This window comes from Alligator sinensis, unplaced genomic scaffold (genome assembly GCF_000455745.1).
Source record: "Alligator sinensis unplaced genomic scaffold, ASM45574v1 scaffold1190_1, whole genome shotgun sequence".
Taxonomy (NCBI): domain Eukaryota; kingdom Metazoa; phylum Chordata; order Crocodylia; family Alligatoridae; genus Alligator; species Alligator sinensis.
This window is the reverse complement of record NW_005842969.1, coordinates 244,706-272,487: the sequence shown is the minus strand read 5'-3', so window position 1 is coordinate 272,487 and position 27,782 is coordinate 244,706. Positions and strand designations below refer to the sequence as shown.

The following is a 27,782-nucleotide window of genomic DNA, read 5'->3' as shown; positions in this document are numbered from 1 at the left end:
CCTATGCAGGGGGTCAGACTCGATGATCTATTGAGGTCCCTTCCGACCCTAGCATCTATAAATCTATGAGGCTGGAATACTAGAGTTGTGTCTATAATTTGGACCCAAAGTGCCAAGAAGTGACAGGAGAATCAGTTTTAACATTTCATCTGTATTGTGCCTTCTTTAAGATGACATCACATTGCTCAAGCAGCAGTGTCAGTGCTGGGAAAAGGCCCACCTTATCTTGATTTAATATTTGAACTCCAGGACCTTCAAACTCAGATGAAAAAAAAGTATTACCAGGCAGACCTTTCTGACTCACCTCAAAGCACACGGTTCAAGAGTCATATGGTTTCTGTCCCAGTAGCAAGAAAAAGGTTATGGAAAAGGTAAAGCAAAGTCATAAACAGGATGCATTTCACCAACTGTATCCCATCAGGTGATAAGTGGTCATTACTTCCTCCCTTTTATTGTGTTGTCTGTATGCTGCTCCCAGGCATTAAAAAGTTTAGTTTAGCTTCTAAGGAGAAAAAAGATGCAGCTCCCCCACTCAAAAGATTCTGTACAACAGGTATGACGTCCTCTAAAAGGGTTTTGGACCTGGAAAATGTCACTGGGATTCATTGGTGTGAAGGAGGAGCAGTGACATCCAGTAGCTAGGCCTACTTGCTTGTCATTGTAATTTGCAGTTATGGGTATTTCAAAGCAGAGCTGGGGACAAGTTTGGACCAAGGAAAGATGAGGTGAGCATGCATACGCAAACACATACCACCCTGTTTCTAGAGGGAACAAAAGACACATCCTTTTCCAGCTCTGAAATGCCACCTTAACAAGCTTTTATACCCAGGAAAATAGTTATTCTTACCAGTAATGCTGCCAATATTACACAAGCACCTCTTCACAAATTTACCAGTGCTGAATGGCACAACTTCCAGCTATCCCCTTCTTCCAGACTATGCTGCCAGCACTCCCTATACCCAAGGAGCGTAAAATATGGCCCACAGGCTGGATCCAGCCATCAAGGGATTTTATTCAGCCTGCAGCAAGTCCCTTAACCGCACCCACCCTCATCACCCTTCACTCTAGGCCCCTCCTGCCCATCCCGCTCCCAGAAGCTGCTCCCCGCTCCCTGCCTGCCCTTTGGCCCCATCCCATCCACCTGGCCAAGCATGCCCTGCCCACAGAAGTCCCAGGCCAGTCTCCATGGAGATGCTACCTGCCCACTCCATCTTGGGCCTTTGGCAGTGGGTGTAGGAGAAATGGGCCTGGGGCTGGATAGGATCAACTGCACCTCCCCCCTTCCCCTTCCTCCCCGCAACAGCTCACCAAAACTCCTAAAGTGGCCTTCCAGTCCAAAAAATTGCCCACCTCTGCCCTAAATGGACCTGCAACATCCCCGGTAATCCACTCGAAGACCATGTCACCCGATACAGGGGCTTCCTTGTGGTTAACCTGCAATGATTTGACAGTATAGCTGGGGTTTGCAAATACTGGTTTATGGAGCTAGAGTTTGTCTGCTGGCCTACAGCAGTTGCATCAAACTCTACTTTTGAATGAGTCTGCATTACTATGTTATGCCCTGAAACGTGTATGGCAATGCAGCACTTTTGTATCCAAAACTACTCCTGTTAAGTTTCCTGATGCAATCTGCTTTCTCTGCAAAATATAATAAAATAAACTGAAACAGAATTCTCATTCAGAAAAAACAGTCCAGAAATCCCCACCTTACCTGTTTACTTTCAACTCTCAAAATTCCTCTGTGACTTAGCTATGTGGCACCTGCCTTTCCTTTTCATTAAACCATTAAGGCTGAAGGGGGACGCACCAGTGTGTGGGCAGTTCAGTGTCTCCATACACACTGCTTAGGCTTTTGCAGCCTGGAGAGATCACTCCAGCTTTGCTATCTTTCAAGCGAGGATTACGTTTAGTGAGCTGATGTCACACTGGACATAATTCTATTGTCTTGCATGAGAGAGAGATGCCTACTACCACCACCACGTAGAGGGAGAAATATCCCTAATCAGTATATTTTATCTGCAAACACCTACCACGACATTTATCCCTAATCACAATCTAGGATGCCTGGCTGTCTCGGATCAAGACACCCATAGGCTAGTGCTGAGGTACAGCGAGCCATGCGAGTCAGTCTGCACACCACCTCTCCAAACTACATCTGAAACCAAAGGGCAAGTGTCACTAACTACTTTCCTGAGTATCATTCAGCCAGTGCTGAAGGAAAACAGATCTAATGAAAATGACCAGCCTCAGGTAGACATAAGATCCTGCTAGTGATCTGTTCCTTTCCCAGCCATTACCATCCAGCTACCAGCATAGCTGCATTGTTATGTACCCTTCCGGGGGGGCAGGCAAAGCTGCTATTTTCACCAGCGAAGCTTAATCTTGTTTGAAACTAAAATAACTGCTCATGATTGTAGCTGGGCCAACCCTCAGAGCAGACTAAAATAAGCAGGGTGGATAAAAATCAATATTTTTTTTAATCAAAACGTTGTATTTTTTTTATTCTAAATTAGATTTATTTTCTTTAAATCTTGTTTTATTTTTTTGTTAAAATGCTTTAAAAATAAACTTATATAAAGATAGTTTTAATTTAAGATATGTTAGAGCTCAAAGATATCACCGTGGAACAGGGATTATAACTTCAAACGATATTCTATTTGAGACAATATATTCACATAACCTTTTTAGAAAAGTTTTATGAATAGGTCACAACAGGCCATGGACTATATTAGAGGTCCAATTTTATGGGGTTCCCAGAGGCTCCTCTATAGATTAGTAAGGATTAAAGAAAACCACTTTACCCAATGGGACTCAGTGCTCAGCCTAGAAGATCCCATTAAGCATTTCTGTGATGTTTAGTTTCAGTTCTCAAACTGATATCTTTGACTTTTTTTTTCCCAATCTTTGATTCCTTCGCCTGAAGAGGGGTGCTTGAGTCCAAATGCTTGAAAAAAAATAATACACACACACACACACACACACACACACACTTGCAACTATGTAGTTGGTCTAATAAAAGATATTGCCTCTTCCTGTTTGGGAATATTTTAATGAAGGTTGTATCAAACAACAAGAATGCACTTTTTTTTTTTGTAGAAAACAATAATTAAATTGAGGCTTCCTGACCAGTTATTTAAATTGATTTGATTTAAAAACAAATCCACTCTGAAAATAAACTACCAAAAAGCCTTCAGGCAATACTTAGCCATTATGCTGCCAGGTCTAAGTCACTTTGGTAGGTCTCAGTCCTGAACCTAGAGATCAACATCATAAATCCCACCAATGATTAACTAGATAATGGAGACTTTTAAAGATGCCCTTTCAGCACTCTGTGGAGAAAAGCTCATGCAGTCACCACTTGAACCATATCAGGTTTTTGGATAACAGGACCTCTAGTCTCCAAGATCTGTTAATTTGGCAGCACATGCAACCACTGCCAAGCTTTAGATGTTTAAGGAAATTCAATAGCTGACATGCAAGCTGGGGCCTTTCACTAGTTACTGTATCTGCAGGACCTTCATATCTCTCTATTGGGCTGCTGAAGGTTCTCCCTCCACCCTGCATTTTATATCGTTATCCTTCAAGTTTGGTCACAAGACCATCATTTCTCTCCTGCTGAGGATGCCTGAATAAAGTTATCAGGTCCAGTCAATGATGTTCTTTAATTAGACAAAGTACTTTCAGCTGAGCCACTCGTTCTTCTCCTATCACCTCCCCCTGAAGCAATCAAGCTCTTACTGCCATGGAATGAAACACAGACAGCAAAGGGATACATAAGAACACAATACTAGAAGGGGCATCCTGGCCCACCAAATGCAGGCCCCTGCATGCACAGGCAATTGTTGGAAGGAATTTCTAAGATCACCACTTCAAAACCTCACTCACAATGACTGGGAGCAAAATCCAAAATACCCAGGACACCCTATAAAATGCCACAGGTAAAAGCAGGGGCAACAAGAGCACTGCCAATGCAGTGAAATTTAACCCCCTCTCCTACACAGTATTACCCTGGCACATACTCTACCCTTAAACTTAGGAATATGGAGGTAAATTTCCAACCCTGATCTGAATGGGCTTTTGGCTGCATGCCCCTACAGACAAGTCTAAAAAGGATTAAAATCAATTATACCATGCAGTAGGGTCAACACAACCTCCATATAATAGCATTTCCCCTGCTATTTATTAACGATCCATGCTTCCCTTTTTGATTTTTGACTACTGTGGACAACAAACAGCTATTTAAAATAGATTAAGCATTACATAAGCAGAGTTATAAGCACCCAATAAAAATAGTATTTGTTTTGTGTGGCCTGATGTAGGGACAGTTCTCTCCTGCAACTTATTAAATGCTCCAACACACCCATATAACACACACAATTATGGAATACAATCAACTAAATCAGAGCTAAAAATATTGGGATTGTGACCTCCATTATATCTAGTTTCACACAGTTGAACAGTTTTATTCAGCAGCTTCTATTAGGGAGGGTGCCTTGTGCTGAAAAGCAGTTAGAACAGAGAACATTTTGAATGCATTCACTGCAGAAAATACCCAGTATGGATGGCTTTATTTTAATTTGGAATATGGTTCTAAGAACTTCTTTCAGCAGCCTTGTAAGACATGACAACCAATGAGCCCCCCTCCACACACACCTGCTTCAGTGAATCACAGTTTACATTTATGCATTTAATGCATCATGGTGTAACAATGTGCAGCCTTGTAAAGTTGTAGGAAAAATCAGAGTTCCTAATGTGGTTTTAATATTCCAAAACTAGATCGATAGACAAGCACACATCATTATCAAGAATTCAATACAAGGTAAAAATTAACAAGACCATTCTAACAAGGTTATAGTACCAAAACTTTCCAAGCCAACACATAGTGCCTAAAATCCTGGCTGTTCTCTTGGAAGACTATTAAGAAAATCATAGATCACAAAAAATTATTAGGGAAAAGATTTAACACTACCTTCCATTAAAAATATATACTACAATTCCTATCAATTTTCCCTGTTGTGAGTCTTCTTTCTTTGCTTTATTTCATTCTATTATTCATAGTTACATACATTTTAGTCCATCCTCATAAATCACCACCCTTCTTTGGACTTCTATTCTTAAAAAAAAAAAAAAAAAAAAGTCAGGAGTTATCTGAACAAAGCTACAGCTACAGGTACACACACACACACACACACACACACACACACTTCTTAAAAATTCATAATCTTCTCTCATAACTCATTCAGGAATGGCTGCTACAGGTTGTGACAGCTCAAATTCCCAGCAATAGGAAGTAGCATACAGTTAGAAAGTTACTGAATGTACTAGAAGATCTTCACCTACAAGGATCTACCTACCTGAAGAACACAGGACTAGAAAGGGCCTCCTTTGTTACTGCATTCAGCTCCATCCTCTTACAGGCAGCCACATCATGTGATCCCCTTCATAAACTGACCAGGCTGCCTCAGAAAAATAGCTAGGTTTCTTGCTCCTACTCCTTGCACCAACACAGCTCTTCCCTTCCCTAGTGTTCATGCTCAGATACCATGACAGAAAACAAATCACATTTTTTCCTCAACCTTCATTTTGCTATCCTAGGTGTGCCATGCTCTTGCATTCCCTTCTCAAAGACAGGTTCTCCATTCCAGCAGGCTGAATGAACCCTCTTCTTGGCTTGCTTGGTTTCAATGGCTTTAATAATCAAGGACTCTCTAGGAAAATAGTCATGGAAATCTACAAACACTCTAGTCACCCCCTTTTATCCTTAGTCATTCCCTTTGAGCCTTGTAGAATAATTACCAGTAACAGATATTAAAGAATATAAAGTTTAAGAGAAAGGTGCCCTAGTAGGAAGATTTATTAGACTGTAACACCTTCCCAGGACACTGGTGGAAACTCCATTTTCAGGAATATCAGATGAAGCCCTGGACAAATATATTGTTACTTCAGTAACTGGAGTTCTTAGAGATGTACTGCCCATGTACACTTTCTTCATTTGTGGTTATGTCTCACAGCCTAAGACTTTGGAGACTTGTCATAGCAGCACCCAAAGAGTGTACTCTAGTTTCACCACCCCTTCTGATCCCCCACTGTGGGGACAAAAGGCAGTATTTGCATTTCTTGCTCCTGAGTTTCATCTCAACTAGAAAGCCTGAATTGTACCCAACTCCAAGAAAGAGGAGAAGGAAGGGAGCAATTCAGATATTTGTGTGGACAATACATCTCAAAGAACTCCAGCTACTTCCTTTTCTTCTTGACATGATTGCCCACATACACATTCCCAACTAGTGCATAGCTTTCAAAGCAGTGCCCACACATACCTGGCAATGGATCTCAGAGTTCCCTCTGTGAACAATGTCTGGAGAAACAACCTGCTAAATGTGGCATCAGCCCAAGAGATTTCTGTAATAGCATAATGCAGTGGTGGTCAACCTTTGACAGCTGCAGGCTGGGTGCTCCCAACCTGGCTGTACCACAGGCTACCACTCCCTTTGGCCAGGGGAGGAAGAGAGCTTACCTCTGGTAAGCAGTGGTAGAGAAGGGCACAGAACAAGCAGCACCGAGGAGGGGAAGAGACAGAGAGAGCAGGGAGATCAGCTGCTGCACCACCCACAGGGCAGGGAAAAGAAGGGGACACGCTGGGTACAGCTGCTTGCAACTGATCCTGTGTCACAGGTTAGAACCAGTCACTTTGGGGGCCAGATCCAGCCCACAGGCCATCAGTTGAGCACTACTTGTCATAATACTTGGTAACGTGATTAAAGCTCCAGGGGACTTCCTTGCACATACCACCCATTCAAATGCCAAGAAGAGAACCAATAGACATGGCCTGGGCTCTAATAAAGTAGGCCCCTATCACTGGTAGTGGGTCCACTTTGGATGTCTCGAGTAGTTCAACACAGCTAGAAACCCAGTTAGACTGTCCCTGGGTTGAAATTACTGCACCTTTCAATCATTCAGTCATAGATAAAAAAAAAGAGCCAGGAAAACCTACAGGAGTGGTTTAGTTCCTTCAGTGTTAACGATCCTTCACAATAGAAAGATGTAGCTCTCCCCTCCACGCCCCCATTAGTCCATTTTAGGCTACTTTTTTCAAGCACATGAACAAGGTTTTGTTTCTACAATTATTTTTAAAAAGGGTCACAAATGAAAAAAAAGGCTCTGAACTAAAGAGTTAAAAGAAACATACAGAAACAGTGCTCCTCCCAATTCTGACCTGCATTCAGCTCTACAGATATAATAAGCTCACCTGGGCCAGGGCGAGAGACTAACCCATGCAAATGCTTTGCCTTTTTCTGGGAGGGGAGGGGGAGAGAGGGGAGAAGGAGGGGGAAATGCCTTGATCAAGTTTAAAACTTAGCAAAAGAATCTGTAATGAAAGGGGCAGCGTACTATTGTGTATGGGATATTTTGGTCACTCCTTTTAATGCAATTGCTGGATTAAAAAGCAGTACATAGGCAAAGCTGAGGCCAATAATCTTGAACACACACATTGGGGAATGGCAACAGAAAAGGAAGTTACAGTATTATATGAGATGTGAATGCTACTTTCAGAAGGACAGACTGCCTCCCTTCCCCCGCCTTAAAGAAAGCTGGAGGAAGGAGTTTCCCTAGAGTTTGCACTGGTAGTATTGGAATTTAAGAAAAGCCTTACACAAGCAGTTCAACCTTGGCGTCATGACAAGTGGTAGGGAGCCAGCCGAAATACCAGTGATTATTTTTGTAGCAGAGTAGGGTATAGGAAAATGATCTGGAGGTTCCCAAGAATGCTGTATAATACTTGGTAAAATGGCTGACAAAAGTATATTGTGGCAGCTACTTTTGCCAACAAGAACTTGTCTTATTAGAAGAGATAAAGGTTTTCCATAAAACCATGTTGTTTGGCAGCAATTATGCTGCCATCCATAATGCTTTAACTGAATGGATCCCATATTGACCTTCTATAATTCTACCTATGACCAATGTCCAGATAAATGACCTTTAGTTACCTAGACAGTCCCAGATGCTAGATACTGAAGCCTTAGATGTACCCCTAATGTTCAAGCACTTGTTCTACTGGACCACCCTACCGGTGTTATGTTTGCATCAGAAGAAGTTGTCTATTCCCCGAAGCATATTACCTAAAACCTGCAAACCAAAGGAAGAACGTGACCGTTTGAAAAGTTTCCTCAGAAATGATGGCCTTTTCATTACAGAGCTGAAAAGTATACGTGCCACATGTACTCAGTCTTGCAACCAATGAATTTGCAAAAATGTCTCCCACAAGCCACATCTCCAATAGGCTCATTAGGCATTTTATCAGAAACTTATCTGCTTGACTTTTCCAGACAAATTCAGGTTTAAGGTTTAGCATAAAAATGAAATGTGAACTTTTCTGTAACACTATGTGATTTTTGACCTTGTCATGGAAGTCTCTCCTTCTGCCTATTATTGGCATTAACAGGATCTGACAATTCTTCAGCTGAAGATAAGCAAAACTGTTAATTACAACAGGTTTCCTTGCTAGTTATCCTGTCTGCAGATTCGTTTCTTCTCATTTACTGAGGCTCTGAAGATGTAAACTGATGGCACTTGTGCTGCAAACTGCATTGCTAGTTGCTGCACAGACAGAAGCAATGGTAGGAAGAATAAATATTAAAGATAGTCAGGAGATACAGACCATGAAGGGTCTGGGAGTAAATAAAGACTTGTCTTGACATGGAAATGTGTCCCACAGTTATACTAGTAAAGCTCCTGAAACTAATACAAAATAATCAATGTTTACCCAACAAACAACAGAAATAGATTTCCAGGAACACACTGGAAATAGAGGTTGGATGTGTGTTGACTTGACTCCTGCCCCAGTGCAGTTTGTTTACACAGGAGATGGACAAGTTTCTCAACTTGTATCTAGTAAGAGTTCATGTAGAAAACTTCAAACCTGCCCAAACTACTGAGTGACAGTAAATTTTTACATTTCCATTTGATACTTGTACAGAACCTTTACATACCATGTGGAAAGGGTTTAAAACAGGGCTATATTAAACAAACTGTGGGTACAGTTTTCTTTAAAAATGCCTTGCCATGCTGAAGCCCCAAAATGCAGCTGTTATCCTCAGGATTTCAGGGTAAATGACAGCAAAGGAAAAAAGGCCCTGCCAAGCAACCACTGCATGCTTGTTATGTACAGTTTAAACCAGAGGTGTCAAACATACTGTCTTGTAGGTTGGATCTGGCTTGGAGGTGGGTAATCCTGCCCACAGGGATTTTTGCAGGCTGGACCACCAACCTTCACAGGCCAGATCCCAGAGCAGCAGTGATGATAATCTTGGGGGCTGCTGGAGCTGCTGTTTCAGTGCAGCTCCAAAACCCCAGAAGTTACCACTACTTGTTTCCTCCCCACCAAAAATCAGGTGTTTTAGTTGCTCCTGGTGACTAAAATGGATTACAGGGGAAAAGGGGGTGGAGCAGGGGGGCAGTAGCAATTTTAACTCCCTGTTTGACAACCACAGGATTAAAGCTGCCACTCATCAGGTCATTTGGCCCATAGGGAATCCCATAGTTTGGATTTGACCTATGGGGCCAAATAAGTTTGACACCCCTGCCTTAAACCAACTTTATTTATTTTTTTTTAAACACAACATGGTGATTATTAAAAAAAAATAAATAAAAAAAATCAAAGCAAGACCTAGTTTGACAACAATGTTGGGAAGTATCTGAAAATATTTTCATTACAGTATATAAAAAAGGAAAATCCTTAACCCTGATTTTGGGACCCAAAAACTGAAAATCACCCCAAAGACAAAATTTAACAAAATCTTGATAAAAAGAAGCCCTACTTGTGTCACATACAAAGCTAAGTAAAAAAAGGCCACTGTTATTGTAAGTAAGAATGTCTACATACCAAGCTAAAATTGGTATGGATACACATTAATAACTATATCAGCATATTAATGCTGGTAAATTTCCCTGTATTATGCAAAAACCAAGGGACTCAGCCTCTTGCTGCTAAGAGAATGAAACGTAGGATGCTGTAATTGTTACTGTAAAACTCAAGTATGAAACTAAGATATTATCTGAAGGCTAGTTCTGACTGGCTTATCTGAGGTGATGCCTCAACTGCAAAATTAATCAACTTTCTACTGGAGGAGGACTTCTGTATGACTATCACCAAGTGAGATCCAGGCACCTTGGGGCACATTTCAGAAGTGTTTACTACTGACACTTGGTGCTAATTTTGAGGATAACTGCACCCAGCAGCAACCACTGAGTACAATGAGACTTACTATAGTTAGTTTGAAAATCTGGCCCCTTGACTTCAAACAGATAAAGGCCTGAAAATGTCAGTAACTCAATGACACGGAAATAATTGTATGCCAACTGTCCAAATACCATCTTGCAGAGACCCAGCAAGACCCTACTGTATCAAGCGGGAGCAATCACCTTGCTTTCAAGCATCTAACATTCTTCTTGGCCCTCAACTGTTTCATATTGGTTGTGCTTCTCAACAGAAGTCTCAAGCAAAAGTACTCAATAATGGCACTTGCTATGAGATGCTCTCAGCTCCGTACATTAAGCAATTAAGAAAGCAATTACAGCATTTTGAGTCACTTGCCATATTGAGCATACTGGCAAATGAAGTTTCCACTAGAACTGGAATTGCTAGTGATCCAGCCATTCTTACTTCATACTGTTACATGGAAAATCCATGCTAACCCTAAGGCTTGTGGTTTTTACTGGATCGCTCCCTTCTACAGTAAAAGCTCTGTTATCTGGCATCCCCCAGGAATGGGGGATGCCGGATGACAAAATATGCCGGTTAATTGAGCGGCCCAGGCCGCCGCTTCTCCCACCGTGTCTGGGGCATCCTGCCACCCCTCCTGCAGGCCCTGCAGGAAAGGGAGGCGAGCCCCACACAGCCTGTTATGCCCCTGGGCCATGGGTGCTTGGCAGCACAGGCTGCTTTGCCCCGGGCCACGGGGGCTCGGAGAAAACGGAAGTGCCACGGTGGGCACTTCGGTTTCACTTTATCTTACAAGCCGGCATCCTGGTTAATTGAGCATGCCAGCTTGTAAGATGCCAGTTAACAGAACTTTTACTGTACTTAGGTTTCTGTTATAAAAGATGCCTGTTACTTTTTCTAAGAAGTTTTCATGTCTCCACTGTCCACAGCAGGCTTCTGAAAATCTGCAGGAAGAAAAGCTGCAGACTTCAAGAGCAGGTTTTGCTTGTCATATGAAATTCTATTTAGATTTGCCTAAACTCTAAACTTGAAAGTACCATTTCCTTTCTATTACCTGCAATACTCAAAAAAACCTCTGTGTGTCAAAGTGGCAACAGGCTAAGCCCAAACACCACAATAGCACCAGGAGCATAAGCTATATTGGAAACACTTGGGAACTGCTAGGGAAGCCTGAGAAGAAAGGAAGAGGAAGTAAGCTGGAGTAGGCTTCACCTTTGACCACCCCTACAACATATCATATTTTCCCTCCAAGGACAGGGGCTCTCTAATTCCTGGAGGAGTAACCTCTGCATACCCAATACATTCAGTCACCCTGAGGGCACGAACCCTACAACTCCTGGAAAAGAGTGAGGAAAGACCCATGTCTGGGCATCCCACAACCGCTCCTATGGCTTACATGCCCCTGTATTCTTGGTACAATTCACCTCCAGCAGGCTTTGCTTTGCAAATTTGCTGCCCAGCAGGGGGACAGTTTCTGAGCTTCCATGAAGTCCATTTACTATCGTTTCTTTTGACTTAATCCACTTGTTTCAAGCTTTTTTTTTTTCATATTCCAGGAGGACAGTTTTATTATTATTACAACCCCAAATGGCTTAGGGAAAGCAGGTTTTCTGCATGCTAACTTACCTTCTCTCCACTAGAGTAGAAGAAATAACGCAATCGGACAATGTTACAGTGATCCAACTTTCTCATGATCTGGAGCTCTCGGTTCTGAAAGACAAAAAGTAGCAGGAGATTAGGAAACTTTTCCACAGGCTTTCCAGTGGTGGAATGTTACATACATCCTAAAACAGCAATTCCTGAGCTATGAATTATAGGGCCTCCCACCAGCAGCTCATGGCCATAAAATATTTGGCTTTCCACAGGCAAGTGTTTCTTCAGATGAGCAGGGAAGCCAAGAAGTGATGATGGCCACAGAAAGTTATTTCCTCAGGATCATTGCCTAAGGGCCAGAAAATATTGAGGTATACTACCTATTAGATAAAAGTTCATAAAAAGACATGGATTCAGAGATGCATTGGACTGGGAAAGGAGAAGAGGAAAAAAAGTTGGGAGTCTAAGTCAGTAACCCCTTTGCCATAAAAACTGTACATGGATTATGTTTGAGTGACAGAATCATGATACATTGACAAAGCTGTGACTGTCCAAGAAAGATCTTTTCTTGAACCAGCTGCATGGTCAGACAAGCTTTTGAATGCAGGTGACCCAAAGATGAATACACTGCATTCGAAACCTTAAGTCTATCCCAATCATGCACTTGGTTCAGTAAAAATATCACTCACAAAATTCCTTGCTTCTCTCATGTGGATTAGTTTCGCAAATGTTGCTCCTCATTTCACTTCCTTCAATTGCTTAAACCAATATATTAATCTGTACTCTGAATACCTTTCTCCCTTGAACCAGAAAAGGGGAAACAGTTTAAGCTAGTGATGCTCAAGGCTTTTGCCCTGTGGACCAGATGAATGACAGGACCAGTATATGTCCTACATCAGGCCCGCACTGCCCTGTACGCAAAGCTACAGACTCATGGAGGGTCCTATGGACTGAATGACAGTGTGCCGGGAAATGGATCTGGCCCACAAGCCAGGGGTTGAGCACCTGAGGTCTAAGGGGCATAAAGCCAGCAACTTGGGCAATCAGGAAACTGCCCTATTTGCAGGATAATTAATCCTTTTCTACCCCAGCTCAGCCACTGTTAGTGCCCTAAAACTGACAGAGACCTGGTAATTTTAAGGCTGCCCTTACAGGCAAGGTACTTTGAAAAACAATATCATCAGTCTTAATGAAGTGTGAACAACCGGGCACAGGTTAAGAGCTGGCTCTGAGTAACCAAGCCAGGAACATTTAAAAAAAAGGGCAAGAAGCTGCTAGCAGGCCGTTTCCACATGAATGCTTCAATCAGCTTAGCTGTACCACTTAAATCACTAGGATTTGGCAAATGGCTACGGCTATCTGCACTATTTAAATTTCTACCCTTCTTATCCACAAGTAGTTTTGGTGATTTATAGCATATTATTAAACATGGAGGCTAACAATAATCAATTTGGCTCTCAACCACCCAGGGTGCTGCTGAAAGGAGAGGCCACAAAATGCCATCATCAAACTAATTTTCGGCTAGTTTCTTTTGTCACAAATAGGATGCGACAACGACTTCTGTCTGAACAAAGCCAAAGCTTTAAATTCTTTGTACCATAGAATGGCAGTGGTTTCATAATCAAAATGGCAATGGAGTTTTGGAAGGAATTTTTAAAATGTAAATATGGCAACAAAAACAACCTGACTTGATTTTTTCAGGTTGGTTTGGTGCCAGCTGGAGAGATTCACATAACTCACCAAATATGGTAATTAAAAAAAAAAAAAAAAAAAGGGGTATCAGGGTGTCACACTCCTTTAGATTGTTTTGGACAAAAAAATTCAGAGTTTGGCGGATCAGGGTCTTTTGCATCACTGTTTGCTGTAGACAAGTTAAATAAGACAATATCACTCAAACAGCTACCCTCTCTGCTAGCTACTACTGCACAAGTAAACTGAATTGGTAACTTGCACCGATTACCTGTTAGCATTTAATTTTCATTATAATAATTGGCATTTAAGGGGTTAAAGTATGCTGGTAGAGATATGCAGGCAGCTGGTGAATCTGAAAAAGGGTATGCAATAAGAAAGTTTGGGAACCTCTAACCTAGGAAATCTGAAGTTAAAATTTCACCTTGGCAAACAGCTTTAAACTTGGATGTTGGCACAACTGGAAAAACTCTTCAGTTCACTTTGCAATGTAAATTATTTTATATCCCATCTGCAATCAATCTGAAGTGCATAATATAAAATATATTTATTTAGCCCCACAGACATGTATTAGGTCATGCCAAATGCCTACAGTCCCTCCCTCAAAGAGTTTAAAAGGCTGGCAAGAATGGTGGAGGAAGGTAGGGAAGTAGACTAGGGCAGTGATTCCCCAACCTTTTTGGATTCAAGGCACCTCCTTAAAACAGAGGCTGGGCAATAGGGGTGAAGGATTATACAGGTAGGGACAAGCCAGAGCCTAGCTTATCTGCTTAGTTTATCTCCTCATACCACACTTATCTCATACCTCTAGCACCCTTCAAAAGATCTAGTGGCACCCCATCATCCTGGTTGAGAATCACTGGACTAGAGCCTCATTGTGCTTACCCTCATCCTGGGGTGTTTACACAACAAAACAAAACTGGATGAAGGGCTGAAGTAGAGATAAAGGTATAGCACACCAGCAAATGACCATGGCTTTGTTAACTGCATTGTCACTGGTGCCCCATCTCCTCTCTACATCCCTCTGCTTCTCTCTGCCTAAACTAATTAATCTGTGAAAGGAGACAGCAGAGTGTAGCTGCTGCTTTGAAAGCAAAAGATGTTCAAGCTTTTTATGGAAGACTCATCTCTCTGATGTTACACCTGATACTAGCTCTGTATACACATCTAATTTTGAACACCCTCCTCACCCTAAGAAAGCCAGAATTCAACTGACGTACCTCCAAGTGGCATGCAGTGTTTTATCCTGCAAGAAAATTATTTTTGTAGCAAACAGAAAAGTAGGCAAACAAGAAAAATAGGATTGAAAGCTGTGGAGAAGGGAGGGTTAAAGCATTCAGAAAATTTCAATTTGTCAGTTATTTTCCTAATTACTTTGCCTTGTCATATGACCCAAATTGCTTGGTACAGAAACTGTGAACTTGTCCTGCTAACACTCTAATCTCTGACTAACTTCAGAAAAATTCAGGAGGGGAAGAATTTAGTCATGAGATGATTTCACACACTATGGTGCACATGGTGAATGCCTAATATAGGAAGCTTAATAAACCAGAGGATCTTTGGTTTCTGAAGGCAGGGGCAGGGAAGGAACAAGGCAGAAAGCAGGTGTGGAGCAGGTGTCTGAATGAGAGCTGACTTCCTCAATATCTTTCTAGGGCACCGCATATCTAACATGGGTAAGTGAAAAGTGCCTTGTGTAGAATAGGTAAAAGAGTTCAAATCTTCACCGCTTATTCATGTCTCAAATAACCTCTATTAAAACTGACAAAAAGGAACCAATACATGCTATATGGTGTTTGAGAGGCAAATTCATTCATTCCTCCTTCCAGCGGACTGCACTTACCAACCATTTCTCTTTCCGCATCAAACATTAATCATCTGGAATCAATTGTTAGCCGTTACAGACCTAGGTCACATTTGAACCAGACCTAAGTGCGCATGGCTCCATGTCCCATCATTAACTACGAAGACATCTCTGATGACTGGAGTGTCTAATACTTTGTGATAGGCTTTTCAGGTGTTCACACTTCCTATGAAGGACTAGACAGGGAGTTAGATGTCTGGAAATTCAAAGATCTAAAAAATTAAGCTCTGCCAGCAATTCACTGCATGACCCAGGGCAAAAAAATTGTCATCTTTCTCCCAGCAGAAATGTGGATAATGGTACTTTTACTTCAGTGTTGTAGAGGATATTAATCAGTGTTTGCACACAGTTTTCAACCTGGTAACACCCTGCAAGTACTGCCATTCTTTCAGCAGTCTCTTTACTAGTCTTTTTATATACATGCATATTCTAAGCCATGAACAACGCGTGCTCCTGGCAGCTGGGGGAGGCCGCAGCAGGAGCGTGGCGGCAGTGAGCTGTAAGTGGCAGTAAGGGTGGGGGGTGGCAAGCGCCGACCAGGGGTCAAAGACCGCTCGCAGGTGCCGCCAGCCGCAGCAGTGGCGACAGCCAGTGGCAATCACAGACCACCCACAGGCGCCACCAATAGTGTCAGAGGCACCTTTTTGTAACAGGTGCGCTGCCAAGCTCAGGGGGTGCACGTGCACCTGCGTTCAACCCCTACACGTCGCCCCTGTTCCAAATCTAGGCTTAGACAGCTCCTTCTCATTCTCTGTGTGCATGTGTCTGATCAGTGTGTAACCCACTAGAAATCTGGTTATGTTACTCTAACTTGGGGCATTTGTAGACATGTTCCAAGCAGGATGGGCGGCGGGAAGGGGTCGAGCTGCGCTAATTAAAAGTATCCAAGCATCACATGCATCAGCATCCCCACCCTGAAAAAATGGTGGCAAGGCACTTTGAACTAAAGCTCATCCAATGAGCTTTAGTTCAAAGCTCCCTGCCGCCATTTCTCAGCATGGGGACGCTGATACATTTGATGCTGGAAGCTGCTGGAGAGCGGTAATTTCCATGCTTCAATAGAGTTGGTTAAGTCTGCTCTAATCCACTGGATTTACAGCACATCAGAACAACCTCCCTGCGTATGTGTAAGTGCCCCTGGTGCTTAAGTTTTATTACACTTTGTTATCCCATCCCAGGGCAAACACAATCTTTGTACCTTCAATGCCTTCCACTTTTTGCTCCAACTCCTTATTGTTCTAACTCTAACCATATGCTACAGCTCCATGAACAACTCTGTTTATGGGTGGTGATATCAGAGTTAACTCATTGAGCAAACGTGCAGTACAGCTGAAATTTAACATAGAATGTTTCAGGCCAAGTCATTTTAAGAATTTAAATTAAAACTTCAGCTATAATTCTCATGGACAATAATAAAATCAAAAATACAGAAAAAACAGATATAAAATTAGAATGGATTATTGTGACTAGGGTCACTGTGACCAAAGTTACTACCATATTTACCCAAATACAAGATGAGATCCCCCCCCCCCCCCCCCCCCCAAATCAGCATGGGGAAGAAAGCCTCTCATTTTATATTTGAGGCTGTCTATTGTTAAACTGCTACCAATACACTATCATTAAACTGCTACCAAAAGCAGAATGCGTTCAGAAATAGAAAATCAGCTATAAAGTTAATTAACACTGACACTGAGCATGAATTACATGGCCCATATGGAGCAAACATACTGATGTGGCCCTACCACAAAGGATAGGTTAGTGCAGCCCATCTGAATAAGACATGGTAGTGCTTACTGTGCTCTGCCCTCCTCAGCGCTGACTCTTTCAAGTCATGGTGAGTCACTACACTGAATGTACTTTGACTTCCTTTCCACTCCCACTGCTGAGCTGCACACGTTTCTTTCCTGCTTCTTAACCAGCCTGGCAAACATCACCAAATGGAACCCCAAGCAGTTCACTCAGAATCCCTCTGTCACCCCCTCTCTCAGCCTGTTGCATATGATTAGTGTGGCCTCAACTTCCATGAGGTGGCATTGAACCAGGCTACTCTGCCTCATCTGTATGTACATTTTTGGAGGATCCCAGGACTCATAACAAGAACACCTGTTCCCAATCATGTGCGGGGGGCTAATGAGCACATGGATCCTTTGGGGACCAGAGGGAGGAGGAGAAGAAACTGGAGTACATATACATACTGAGCAATGCTGAACTATGGGGTCACCATGACTTGGAACACTCAACTCTACTGCAGCCCAGCACAATAAACTATATGGTAAAACATGATTTTGGCTTTGGACTAATATGCATAGTTTGTTTTATTTAATATATACACACAAGTGCTGCTTAAAAGTGTGTTTATAGAATACATGTGCTAAAACTTGTAGCAGTTTAAAAAAAATGCATCAATTCCAGATGACCAAAGTCTATGGGTACTATGGTAATTTGCCTATGTGCATATTACTACAGGTCAGTTTATTTTTAAGGTCCGTGCTTTCAAATTTCTCCCTCACTTCTGTGTGCTTAGGGAGAGCAGTGTATGACAGTAAAAGGGGGGGAGTGGGGGCTGCAGGGAGAAGTTGCGGGGAGGGAGGGGTAGAGGGCAAGGGGGCTCTGTAAATTTTCCCTGCTGTAACAATAGAAGGGAGACACATTCAAGGCAAACCTCTAATAATTAGATTCTAGATTCTATACCCAGAAAATTATAACAAAATTCACAAAAAATTCCATATATAGAATCTAATTATGAGGAGTTGTCTTATACTCAGGGTCATCTTATATTCAAGTAGATACGGTACTTGGATTGATCTTGCCTTAGAGAGAACTTAAGTCTCATCTCTTGAAACTAGCAGAATAAACTTCAAATAAAAAGTAAAAACAGATGAGAAAGTGTGAACTGGATGTAACACATGAAACAAACTAAAACTATTAGCAGACAGCTGTTATATAATCAGTGATGGATATTCCATGCTAACTCAGTACAGCAGAAAACATGCTTGACTAAATATAATGCAACTCAAACATTTCAGACACTGATGAGAAAGGCTGACAGTGCAAGTCCAAAAGAAAGGGTAGATGAAAACACAAGGACTTAGCCCAGACACAGAGCCTTATTCCAAAAGCAATAATAATATAGTGATGTGGATGATAGGCTTCCTTTTGAACATTATACCTATCCTAGAGTATCTTTACTGCAGATTCCTGCCATTTTTTTTAAAATACCAATTTCTCCAAGGGAAGGAAAAGATTTGATATGAAAAAAAAACTTTTAAAATTTTCTTAAGGAAGAGAGTGTATTTGAAGGAAAGAATTCTTTCAGAATTTGAGGCTTAGTTACCAAAGAAAACGTGCATCTCCAAATATTTGCCTGTTCTAACTCACCACTGCTCTGAACAGTACAGCAGCCAGTCTAAACACAAATTAAGGGATCGTTATGCACAGAGAAATGAGAGACCCTCATTCTCACTTATGATGGAGAGTAAGGCAATTGAATTTACACTGAAATATAGGTACATGCTTCAGCAGTCCTGTATACCAAATATGGGAAGCTACAGACAACAGTAGGGATATAAATATCATTTTAAAAATTACCTGTTTAACCTCCTCTAACTATATCTGCTAAGTAGTCCCGTGGCAGAGGAGCAGGATGACATGTGGAGCCGGGCCAATGGTGACACGTGGGATTGCAGCGAATTCTCCTGCCAGCCAGGACAGAAGCCCGTGGCCGCAGCAGGCTCCAGGTGGGAAGCGTGCAGGATTGTGCAGGCAGTGGCACCAGAGGCAGCATGGGGCAGTGGGGTCTGGCAGGGTCCCCCACCTTGGTTCTGACGGCTGTCAGGGGAACGGCTCTGCCAGGGGCTGCCCAGGATGGGATGTGGTGCATATCCAGGCTTCAGTATTGTGCAGTTGCTGCAGCAGGGAGGTAACTAGCAGCTACCTGGGGGAGTGCAGCTGGGTTAAGTTACATGGCAGAGCCAGCAGATCTTAAAAACGAGCAAGTGCAGCAGCAGGGCTGCAACTGGGTACCACAGGGGTAGGCTGTACAGCACAGGTCCCCCAGCACTACAGGGATTCCCACTGCAGTGGCTCCTAGCAGAGGGAACTCAGCCCATAGGTAGATGACTCTGACACAATCCTGCACAGCACATCCATCCACCATACACCCCTAAGTTGGGCAGCAGCTGTGGGTCCTTGCCAACTGGCAGCTGCCAGAGCCCAAGGGGCGGGTGGGAGGGAGGCACCACCCAGGGCTCTGGGCACCCATGGGCTGGAGGCACTGCCTGGATGCGGCATGGCACGGCACAGCTGTCTTGGTAGGCAGGGTCTCTATGGATGCTATGGGGGAGAAGGGGCCCTGGCTCTGTGACACCTGCACTTGCAGCACCAAGTGGCAGCCCATTGTTGCAACCGCTCCTATTTAAGTCCTGCTGGCTCTGCCCTACAACTTGACCCAGGCTCCACTCCTCCAGGTAGCTGCTAGTTACCTCCCTGCCGCAGCAGCTGCATGATGCTTCAGCCTTAATCTCTACTGCCTTCCAGCCCGCTGCTGCCAGAGCCATTCCTCCAACAGTCGGCAGCACCAAGCCAGGAGGTAAACAGGATGAATATAATTACCATATAACTTTTTACATCCTTACTACACAGCAAGTTTTACTTGCAGCTGGTGTTATTCAGCTAAAACCAAGGTGGAGTGGGGGCAGGGGTGGTTGAAATGCAAGTCTAGAAAACATTTTTTAAACCAGTACATTTCAATTCTGCATTCAATAGTAAGAGACAGATGTGATGTAGCAACAAGCTCCTCCTCAGCATCAGTTCTGAGCTAGGAAGACTTCTTAGGAGTAAGAAAAGCCCAGACAACCATTTAGTTATTCTGAAAAAACTTATTAACTGCTCACTAGTTAGTAAATGTTGACAGTCCATGGTCAGATTATTACAACCCTATAATATAGCAAGGAAAGGCTGTTTCACATCTTTTTAAACTTCTTAGAAGAAGCTCCCCCCACAAGACAACCTCAAAACAGAAAATGCACCCAAACACAGGTAAAAACTGCCATTGATTAAGAACTGCAGAAACAAGCAGCAAGCTTTGTCTCATCACTATAATCCATTGCTACAAGCCAGGAAAAAAAGTTTTCTTTACTACTGTGATTCCCATAGTTATTTATAGTCTCCACCATTTTTAATAGATGGAAGTTCAACTTGTTGAGGCTGATCTTATCTTCCTTCCTCCTACTTAAACAGGAATATCTTAGTGGGCATAGCTACCTTTGCTTTTCCTCATTTTCAGCTGAATGAAGATTTCTGTGCCTCTGACCCAGCATGGGTATAATGGTCTGTATCCCAAAATAACTACATGCCTCCCAGACTTTCAACTAAGCTTGAAAAAAGCAGATCAATGAAGGAAGTGCTTAAAAGGCTTTGTACAGAACTTGACTATATATTCATGAAAATCCACTGTCTGATGTCATCTAGACCCAGACATGGAGAAAGCTCTTCGTGTTTCCTAGTTAAAGGTATTTTCGGTTTGGGTCTTTGTGCTATCAGAATGACCATTTAAAACCTCAGGGCTGATTGCAAGAAGCTTGTTTCATCTTGCTTCAGAGTCAGAGAAGCTAAACCTGAAACCCATTCTGCCTTGCATCTTATTTGGGGCAAGGCTTGGTTTTTAAGAACTCACAATCTTGTCCAATTCCTCCCAGAAAGCAGTCCGTCTTCCAAAAGGAAAGCTATCAACCTTGCTGGATTAAACTATCACCCCCTATTTCAGCAACAGGATCTCCTTGCTGGAATGAAAGAGCCTCTGGCCCTATGTGATTGCCGTACTGTATCATCTACAGTGTCATGGATAATCAAGAAAGCGGACCCAAGAATTGTCATAACTCCAATTATTTAAGAGTTCTTGTCACTGACTTCTGGAAAACTGCTACGCTTTTGCAGCCGTCTAACCTGTGCACTCATGCTTAAGTGGTTTGCATGTATAGACTCAAGGGTTCCAGACTTTTTTCTCTTTTTTAAGGAGGACTTGATTTTCTTATGAGCTTTTTCAGCCTTAGGCAACTGATGCTCTGTTTGCTATCAGTGGTCTGAGGTATTCCAACTCGTCCCCATATTTTCCATGAGACAGTCATCTTTAATGGTCTGACTGAAAGCTTCACTTTCATGGAAAAAACTAAATGCCACACTGATCAAGAGAATATACAGAGAGAAATTGGGTGTCTGATAGAATGAAGGCCTTGTGGGATCCTTCAGTCTCTAAAGAACTTCAGTGTTGCTGCTTGAAAGAAGTGTAGGTACTGGCAACTCTGCACCAAAAACCAAGGGACAGTTCAACTCAGCATTACAGAATAACTTGTCTAGCAATTCCCCCTGTTATTTAAAGTAGTCCTTCCTCTTTTCGTGCTGGGAAAAGGAATACCAACTACATACACCAACATTATTAGAACAGCTTCTCTGTATTCCCACAGGAACTGGTGGAGAGCGAATACCAGAACAGCTGCCAGAAAAGTAAAACTTACTGTCAAAGCAACTTCTCTGACTTCTCTCCACTGCCACCTTGGGGAGCAGTTAAGCAGATGATCTCATGTCCACAAGGGCAACAAACAGCAGAGCTCTTTCACAAAGGCTTCTGGAAGAACAAACGGCTATAAGACTCTGCTCGTCTTCTGACAGAGGAAGAGCTGTGCCTCGTGTTTGGCCTGTGGATGAGGACTGGTCTTAAACGTGTTGGAGAAAAGGGTTATGCTTATATTTGCTCTTCTGACTCCCACATCTTGTTTTACCTGGTAGTAATAGCTACACGTCTAGCAGAACTTCTAGGCTTATTTGGGGAATGTGGTTCCATGCTGGGATCTTGCAAGAGGGAGGGAAGAAGGAAGTTGTTCTTCTTCTTTCCCAGACTCCCAGCTCATGCACTTCTACTGATAAATTGTGCTAGTGCCCAGCAATGCATGCGTGTGTTGGCCCTATCGTCTACCAAGGTCACCCATGCTGAATGTCAGTTACAGGTGTTTCATTTAGGACATATGGGTCATGCTATGCTATGAGACAGAGTTTCTCAGACTTGCTGGGCTTCACTGAAGTGATCCATATACAGACAGTTTGCACTATGCATTTTGAAAACTGTATTCGATCTTCAAATACTGCCCTATTTCTTGCCACTAGCTGTATTCAATACTTCCCACAGACTGCTAAGAAATATTCTGGGACCTGCAAATCCAGTCTTCTTTAAACAGGCACATGTAAAACCAACTGTCCAAATGAATAAGGGCTGAATCCTCCACTTCATAGAACCTTAGAGAAGTCAGGCTGGAAGGGACCTCCAGAGGTCATCTAGTCCAACCCCCTGCCTGAGGCAGGATCATCCCCATCCAAACCATAATCTAAACTCTGCATGAAGCTACTGTCAAACCTGATACAATGGACACATGACCCTAACCTGCCACAGGTAGAGCAGAAGAACCACTGCAGCCAATGCCCTGCTTCTATAAAAAGCTGCTACTGTATGCTCAAGAGATCTCACGTAGAGGGCCACACACCCCCCACATAGAGGAAGGTAACGCCCCCCCCCAAGTCTGTACCAAGTCAGACAATGGGGTAAAATTCCTTCCTGACCCTAAATAAGGTGATCAGTCTGACTGAGTGGAGGCACAAGACTCTCTAAGTCAGTAACCTCCAGCTTTAGTCCCAGCAGGAGCATTGTCACACCGCAGTCAAAGTCCCTAGTCTTGGCTGTAGCCAACACCCCCCACACCTATGAGGAAAACTTAAACACACTCTGATGTATGTAGCAGAAAGGAGGGTTGGGGACAATCAGTAAAACCCAGAAGCATGGGAAATACCCAGAGAACATGGGCATAGCTACTTCTAGATCATCCCTGACCAGTAGCTGTCCAACCTCTTCTTGAACACCTCCAGTGAGGGAGAATCCACAACTTTCCTAGGCAGTCTATTCTTCTCAAAGTGAAGAAAGTTTTTCCAGATGTCCATCTGGAACCTACATGCTGTGGCTTCAAGTCACTGGTCCACAGCCTCATCTCTGCAGCAAGAGAGAAAAGGTACTTTTTCCCTCCGCTTTATGGCAGCTCTTCACATATAGAGACTGGTTATCATGTCCCCGTAAAGAGCCTTTTCTGCAAGCTGAACATGCCTAGCTCCTTCAGTCTCTGCTCATATGACTTGCTTTCCAAGCCCTTTATCATCTTTGTCGTTCACCTAACTTGTGCACAGCCTTTTTAAAATGTGAAGCCCAGAACTGCACAACACACCAAATGAGGCCTAACCAAGTGCCGAGTAGAGAAGCACTATCCCCCTCCTATGTCTTGCATCTAAATGCTTCTATTGATGCATCCCAAAAGCACATTTGCCTGTTGTGCAGCTGCACCATACTGCAGACACATATCGATTCTGTGATCTACCAAGACTCTTAAGTCCTTTTCCACAGTGCCTCCGTCCAGCCAGGCGTTGCCCATTTTATTATTTGTTTTTGATTGTTCTTTTCAAAGGTGTAGCATGTTGTATTTGTCTGCATTGAACTTCATCCTGTTAACTCTAACCCAGCTTTCCAACCTGTGGCAATCCTTCCAAATTGCACTTACATCCTCCAATGTGTTTGCAATGCTTCCCGGTTGTATCATCTGCAGGCTTGCTCAAGAAGCTTTCCATGCCAGCATTGAAATTATTAATAAACATGTGGCACAATACTAGGCCCAGGACAGACCCTTTGGGACTCCACTCAAACCCTCCTGCCATTCTGACATGGACACATTAACAGTTACCTTTTGCTTGCAGCTACTGAGCCAGTTATCTATCCACATTATAGTAGTTTTGTCCAGTCCACATTTCTCCAATCTGTTTATGAGAAGATGGTGTAGGACCATGTCAAAACCTTGCGGCAGTCCAGATACACTATACCCACAGCATTCCCTTCATCTACCCAAGTAGTTACTCTGTCAAAAAGGAGATCAAAGCTGTTTGACACAATTTGTTTTTCATAGACCCATGCTGGCTGCTTGTAATCAGCCTTTCCTTCTCCAGATGCCTGCAAACTGACTTCCTTAGAATATGCTCCATTAACTTCCCAGGTGTTGAGCTGAGGTTAACTGGTCTGTAGTTCCCTGGGTCCTCCTCCTTGTCCTTTTTGAAAAGAGATGCTAAGTTGGCCCTTTTCTAGTCCTCTGGTACTTGGCCCAGTCTCCCATGACTTCATGAAGATCACTGCCAAGGGCTCCAAGATCTCCTCTGCCAGTTCTTTCAGTATCCTGGGATGAAGTTTGTTTGGCCCTGCTGACTTGAAATCAATCAGATCTATCAAAAGCTCTATGACAATCTCATCAACCAGCTTGACACGGCCTTGCCAAGAACAAGAAACTCTCCTAACATTTTAGAAGCACAAGAATGGCAGGACACCAATGTGGGGAGCCAGCATTGTATTTTCAGTAACTTTTTATGTATTTAATTTTTTTTTGCAGATTTCACAGACAATGCTGGATTTTGGTTTTCCATGAAATCTGCAAAATCACAATTTCAGTAGGCCCCTACTTATTAGGTGTCTGGCTGCAGCTTTCAATTTTTTTTGTGAAGACAGAGGCAAAGTAGCTGTTGAACAGCTCTGCATTCTTTGCATCTTCTGTTAGGAATTCCCACTGGCTTCTTAACAGTGGACTCGCAGCTTCCACAGTCCTTCTTTTCTGACCAACATGCTTATAAAAACTCTTCTTGTTGTCCTTAAACTCCTTTTCCAGGTCCAGCTCATTCTCTCTCTCTCCCTTCTTGATTTTTTCCCCTATAGGTTCTTGCTATTTCCTGGTACACAACCTTGGTAACCTGCCCATTCTTCCACTGCACGTGCTTTTCTTTTGCATTTAAGACATTTTAGAAGTTCCCTGGGCAGCCACATTTGTCTCCCACAGTTCTTGTGCTTCCATAACGTTGGGACAGTTTCTTGTTGGGTTGCCAATACTGTGCCCTTTAAAAGCTCCCAGCCCTCCTTGACACCTTTATCCTTCAGTCTCTCTTTCCATGGCACCATGTCTATTAGCTCCTCGAGTCAGATGAAATCTGCCTTTTTCAAATCTAGTATCCTAATTTTTCTGACCTCATGCTTTCGTCTCTCAGGATCCGGAATTCTAGTGTATTGTAACTGCTTCCTCTCAAGTTATCTATTACCTTCACATCTTCCACCAGTTCTTCCCTGCTGGTTAAAACAAGAGCCAAGATAGATGATCCCTTAATTGTATTCGCCACCTTCTGGAACAGAAAGTTGTCCTTCACACAAGTTAAGAACCAGCTTGACTTTGTTTGGCAGCTTCACTGTTCTTCTACAAGATGTCTGGAAAACGAAAGTCTCCCCCTCAGTGCCATCCCATAGCTTTTGAATAGATTTGTCACCTGCTTAAAGAATGCCTCATCCACCTCCTCTTCCTGATTCAGTGACCTATAATAAGTCCCCACCAATATTATAGATGCATTTGCATGCAAATGAAAAGTGAAAGATACAGCATTTTGCTTTGCTGTCTTGTTCCTCCTGAACTAGGGAGCAAATATATGCTAATCTATGCATTTTTGACATGCAAGGCAACACTACTGCTTCTTCCTCCAACCCTGTCCTTCCAAAACAGAACGTAAGCCTCAATGTTGGTATTTCAGTGGTAAGAGCTGTCTCAACCAAATCTCTGCGATGCCAAAAGGTCATAGCTCTTTTCACAGGCTGCAGCTTTCAGCTCATCTCGTTTATTCCCCATACTTCTTGCATTTGTATATATGCATCAGATGTATTTTGCATTTTGTCCTACTTGCTTCCCTTTTGCCTCACTTTGTTGCAGTCCTGTAGCTCTCTGGCCCTTTTGCAGAGCTGAGTTGCTCCTTTGAGTCCTTTCCCTTCTGGACTGTGTGCTCTGCTGCTGGAAGGTTTTGATCACCACTGCTGTGGAACCTAGTTAAAAGCCCTCCTTACTAGGTTAGCCAAACAATGCCCACTTCTTCATATTTACCCAAAGCTGCCATTAACATGAACTAGAGTTTTGGAGGAGCAAGGTATGAAGAATCAGATCTTTGCTGTTAAACTAGTGCCCCCTCAAACCTGGTCTACACAGGAAAAAATTATCCTCTTCTTTTAATAATCAATGGCTGATCATCAGTGAAAACCGTATTTTATGGGCAAAATAATTCTAGCAGGGATATAATCTCTAGTGCAAATCATGCCTTTCCATAGCTATGCTTGGACTTTCCACTAATGTCAGTCATTTATTAACTGGAATCTCAGTAGACTGAGCCCAGACAAAGCTTAAATGTCTAAGTCTCATTTTTTAGTGAAAGCATGTAAATCCTGGGAAATAACCAAGTAAAGGGCATGCCCCTCAAACTGCACAGGCCAGTCAGCATCCATGCTCACACTAGTTTTCTATAGCCAACAAAGGACAACACTGGCAGAAAAATAATTATCACAATCAAAAATGTGTTTGCATCTAATCCATTTTAATAACTAAAAATACCAGAACAGGCATCCTTCACTTAGTGCAAGTTCACTGGTGATTTAATTGCTTTCCATCCAGGTCAGGGAGTTCTGCCAATGAATAATGCATCTCTCACAGGAAGGGCTTTGAAGAGTAACAAAATATTTGTGGAAGCACTTTGAGATCTCTCCTCAAAGGCGCTAGACCAAGGGTAGGCAATTATTTCAGTCAGAGGGCCGCTTACCAAGTTTTGGCAAGCCATCAAGGGCTGCATGGGGAGCCCCGCCCCTTGACATGTGCCCCACCCCCTGATCACCATGCTGGGACCTGAAGTCCCACCCCTAACCTCTAACCTTTGCCACCAGAAGCCCTTCTCACTGCCCCCGGATGTACTCCTTTCAGCAAGGGGTTTTGCCATCTCTGAACCAGAAAAATACCAAATTATATACTAAAAATCAAACGTACTATAACACTCATCAATTTCATTTTAAAAATGCTTTTGTCCTGATTTACATGCATTTATGTAGCGTGCACAGAGCTGATAGTATAATAGCTTAAAATTAAGTCTTACTCGGGTATATTGTGGCAGGGAGGGAAGGGGGTGTGTGTGTGGGGGGGGTAGATAAGTATGGGTGGGTACGGGTTTTGTGGGCGGCTGTAAGTGTATGGGGGGGAGGGTGGCTGTCGAGGGCTGTGGCTTGTGTGCAGGGGAAGGGTTTGCCCACAGACTTCCCCCCCCTCCCCCCCATGACAGGCAGAGATGCCAACAAGTGCTCCTGCAAGCCCAGCCTCTGTACTCCTGTTGCTCTTGGCCCCAGGGCACCAGCTCACTGCCATTTGCCCACCCCCAGTCTGCCACTGCTGTCCTTCTCCTGCTACTTCTCCCCCCCGCATAGATTCATAGATGTTAGGGTCGGAAGGGACCTCAATAGATCATCGAGTCCGACCCCCTGCATAGGCAGGAAAGGGG

General features: G+C 43.1%; 1 protein-coding gene across 6 annotated transcripts in view; it reads right to left on the bottom strand.

Annotated features, from left to right (window-relative positions):
• Nucleotides 1-27,782, bottom strand: part of GSK3B (glycogen synthase kinase 3 beta) — a 238,349-nt gene that overhangs the window by 103,910 nt on the left and 106,657 nt on the right. For 5 of the 6 annotated variants that reach the window (XM_025192824.1, XM_006036548.3, XM_006036547.3 and 2 more), the window contains one exon: nucleotides 11,846-11,929. In XM_025192824.1, coding sequence (XP_025048609.1) covers nucleotides 11,846-11,929 — 84 coding nt within the window. Of the gene's footprint in view, nucleotides 1-11,845; nucleotides 11,930-13,925; nucleotides 14,024-27,782 lie in introns of all 6 variants that reach the window. The other variant, XM_025192825.1, reaches the window with a different exon arrangement.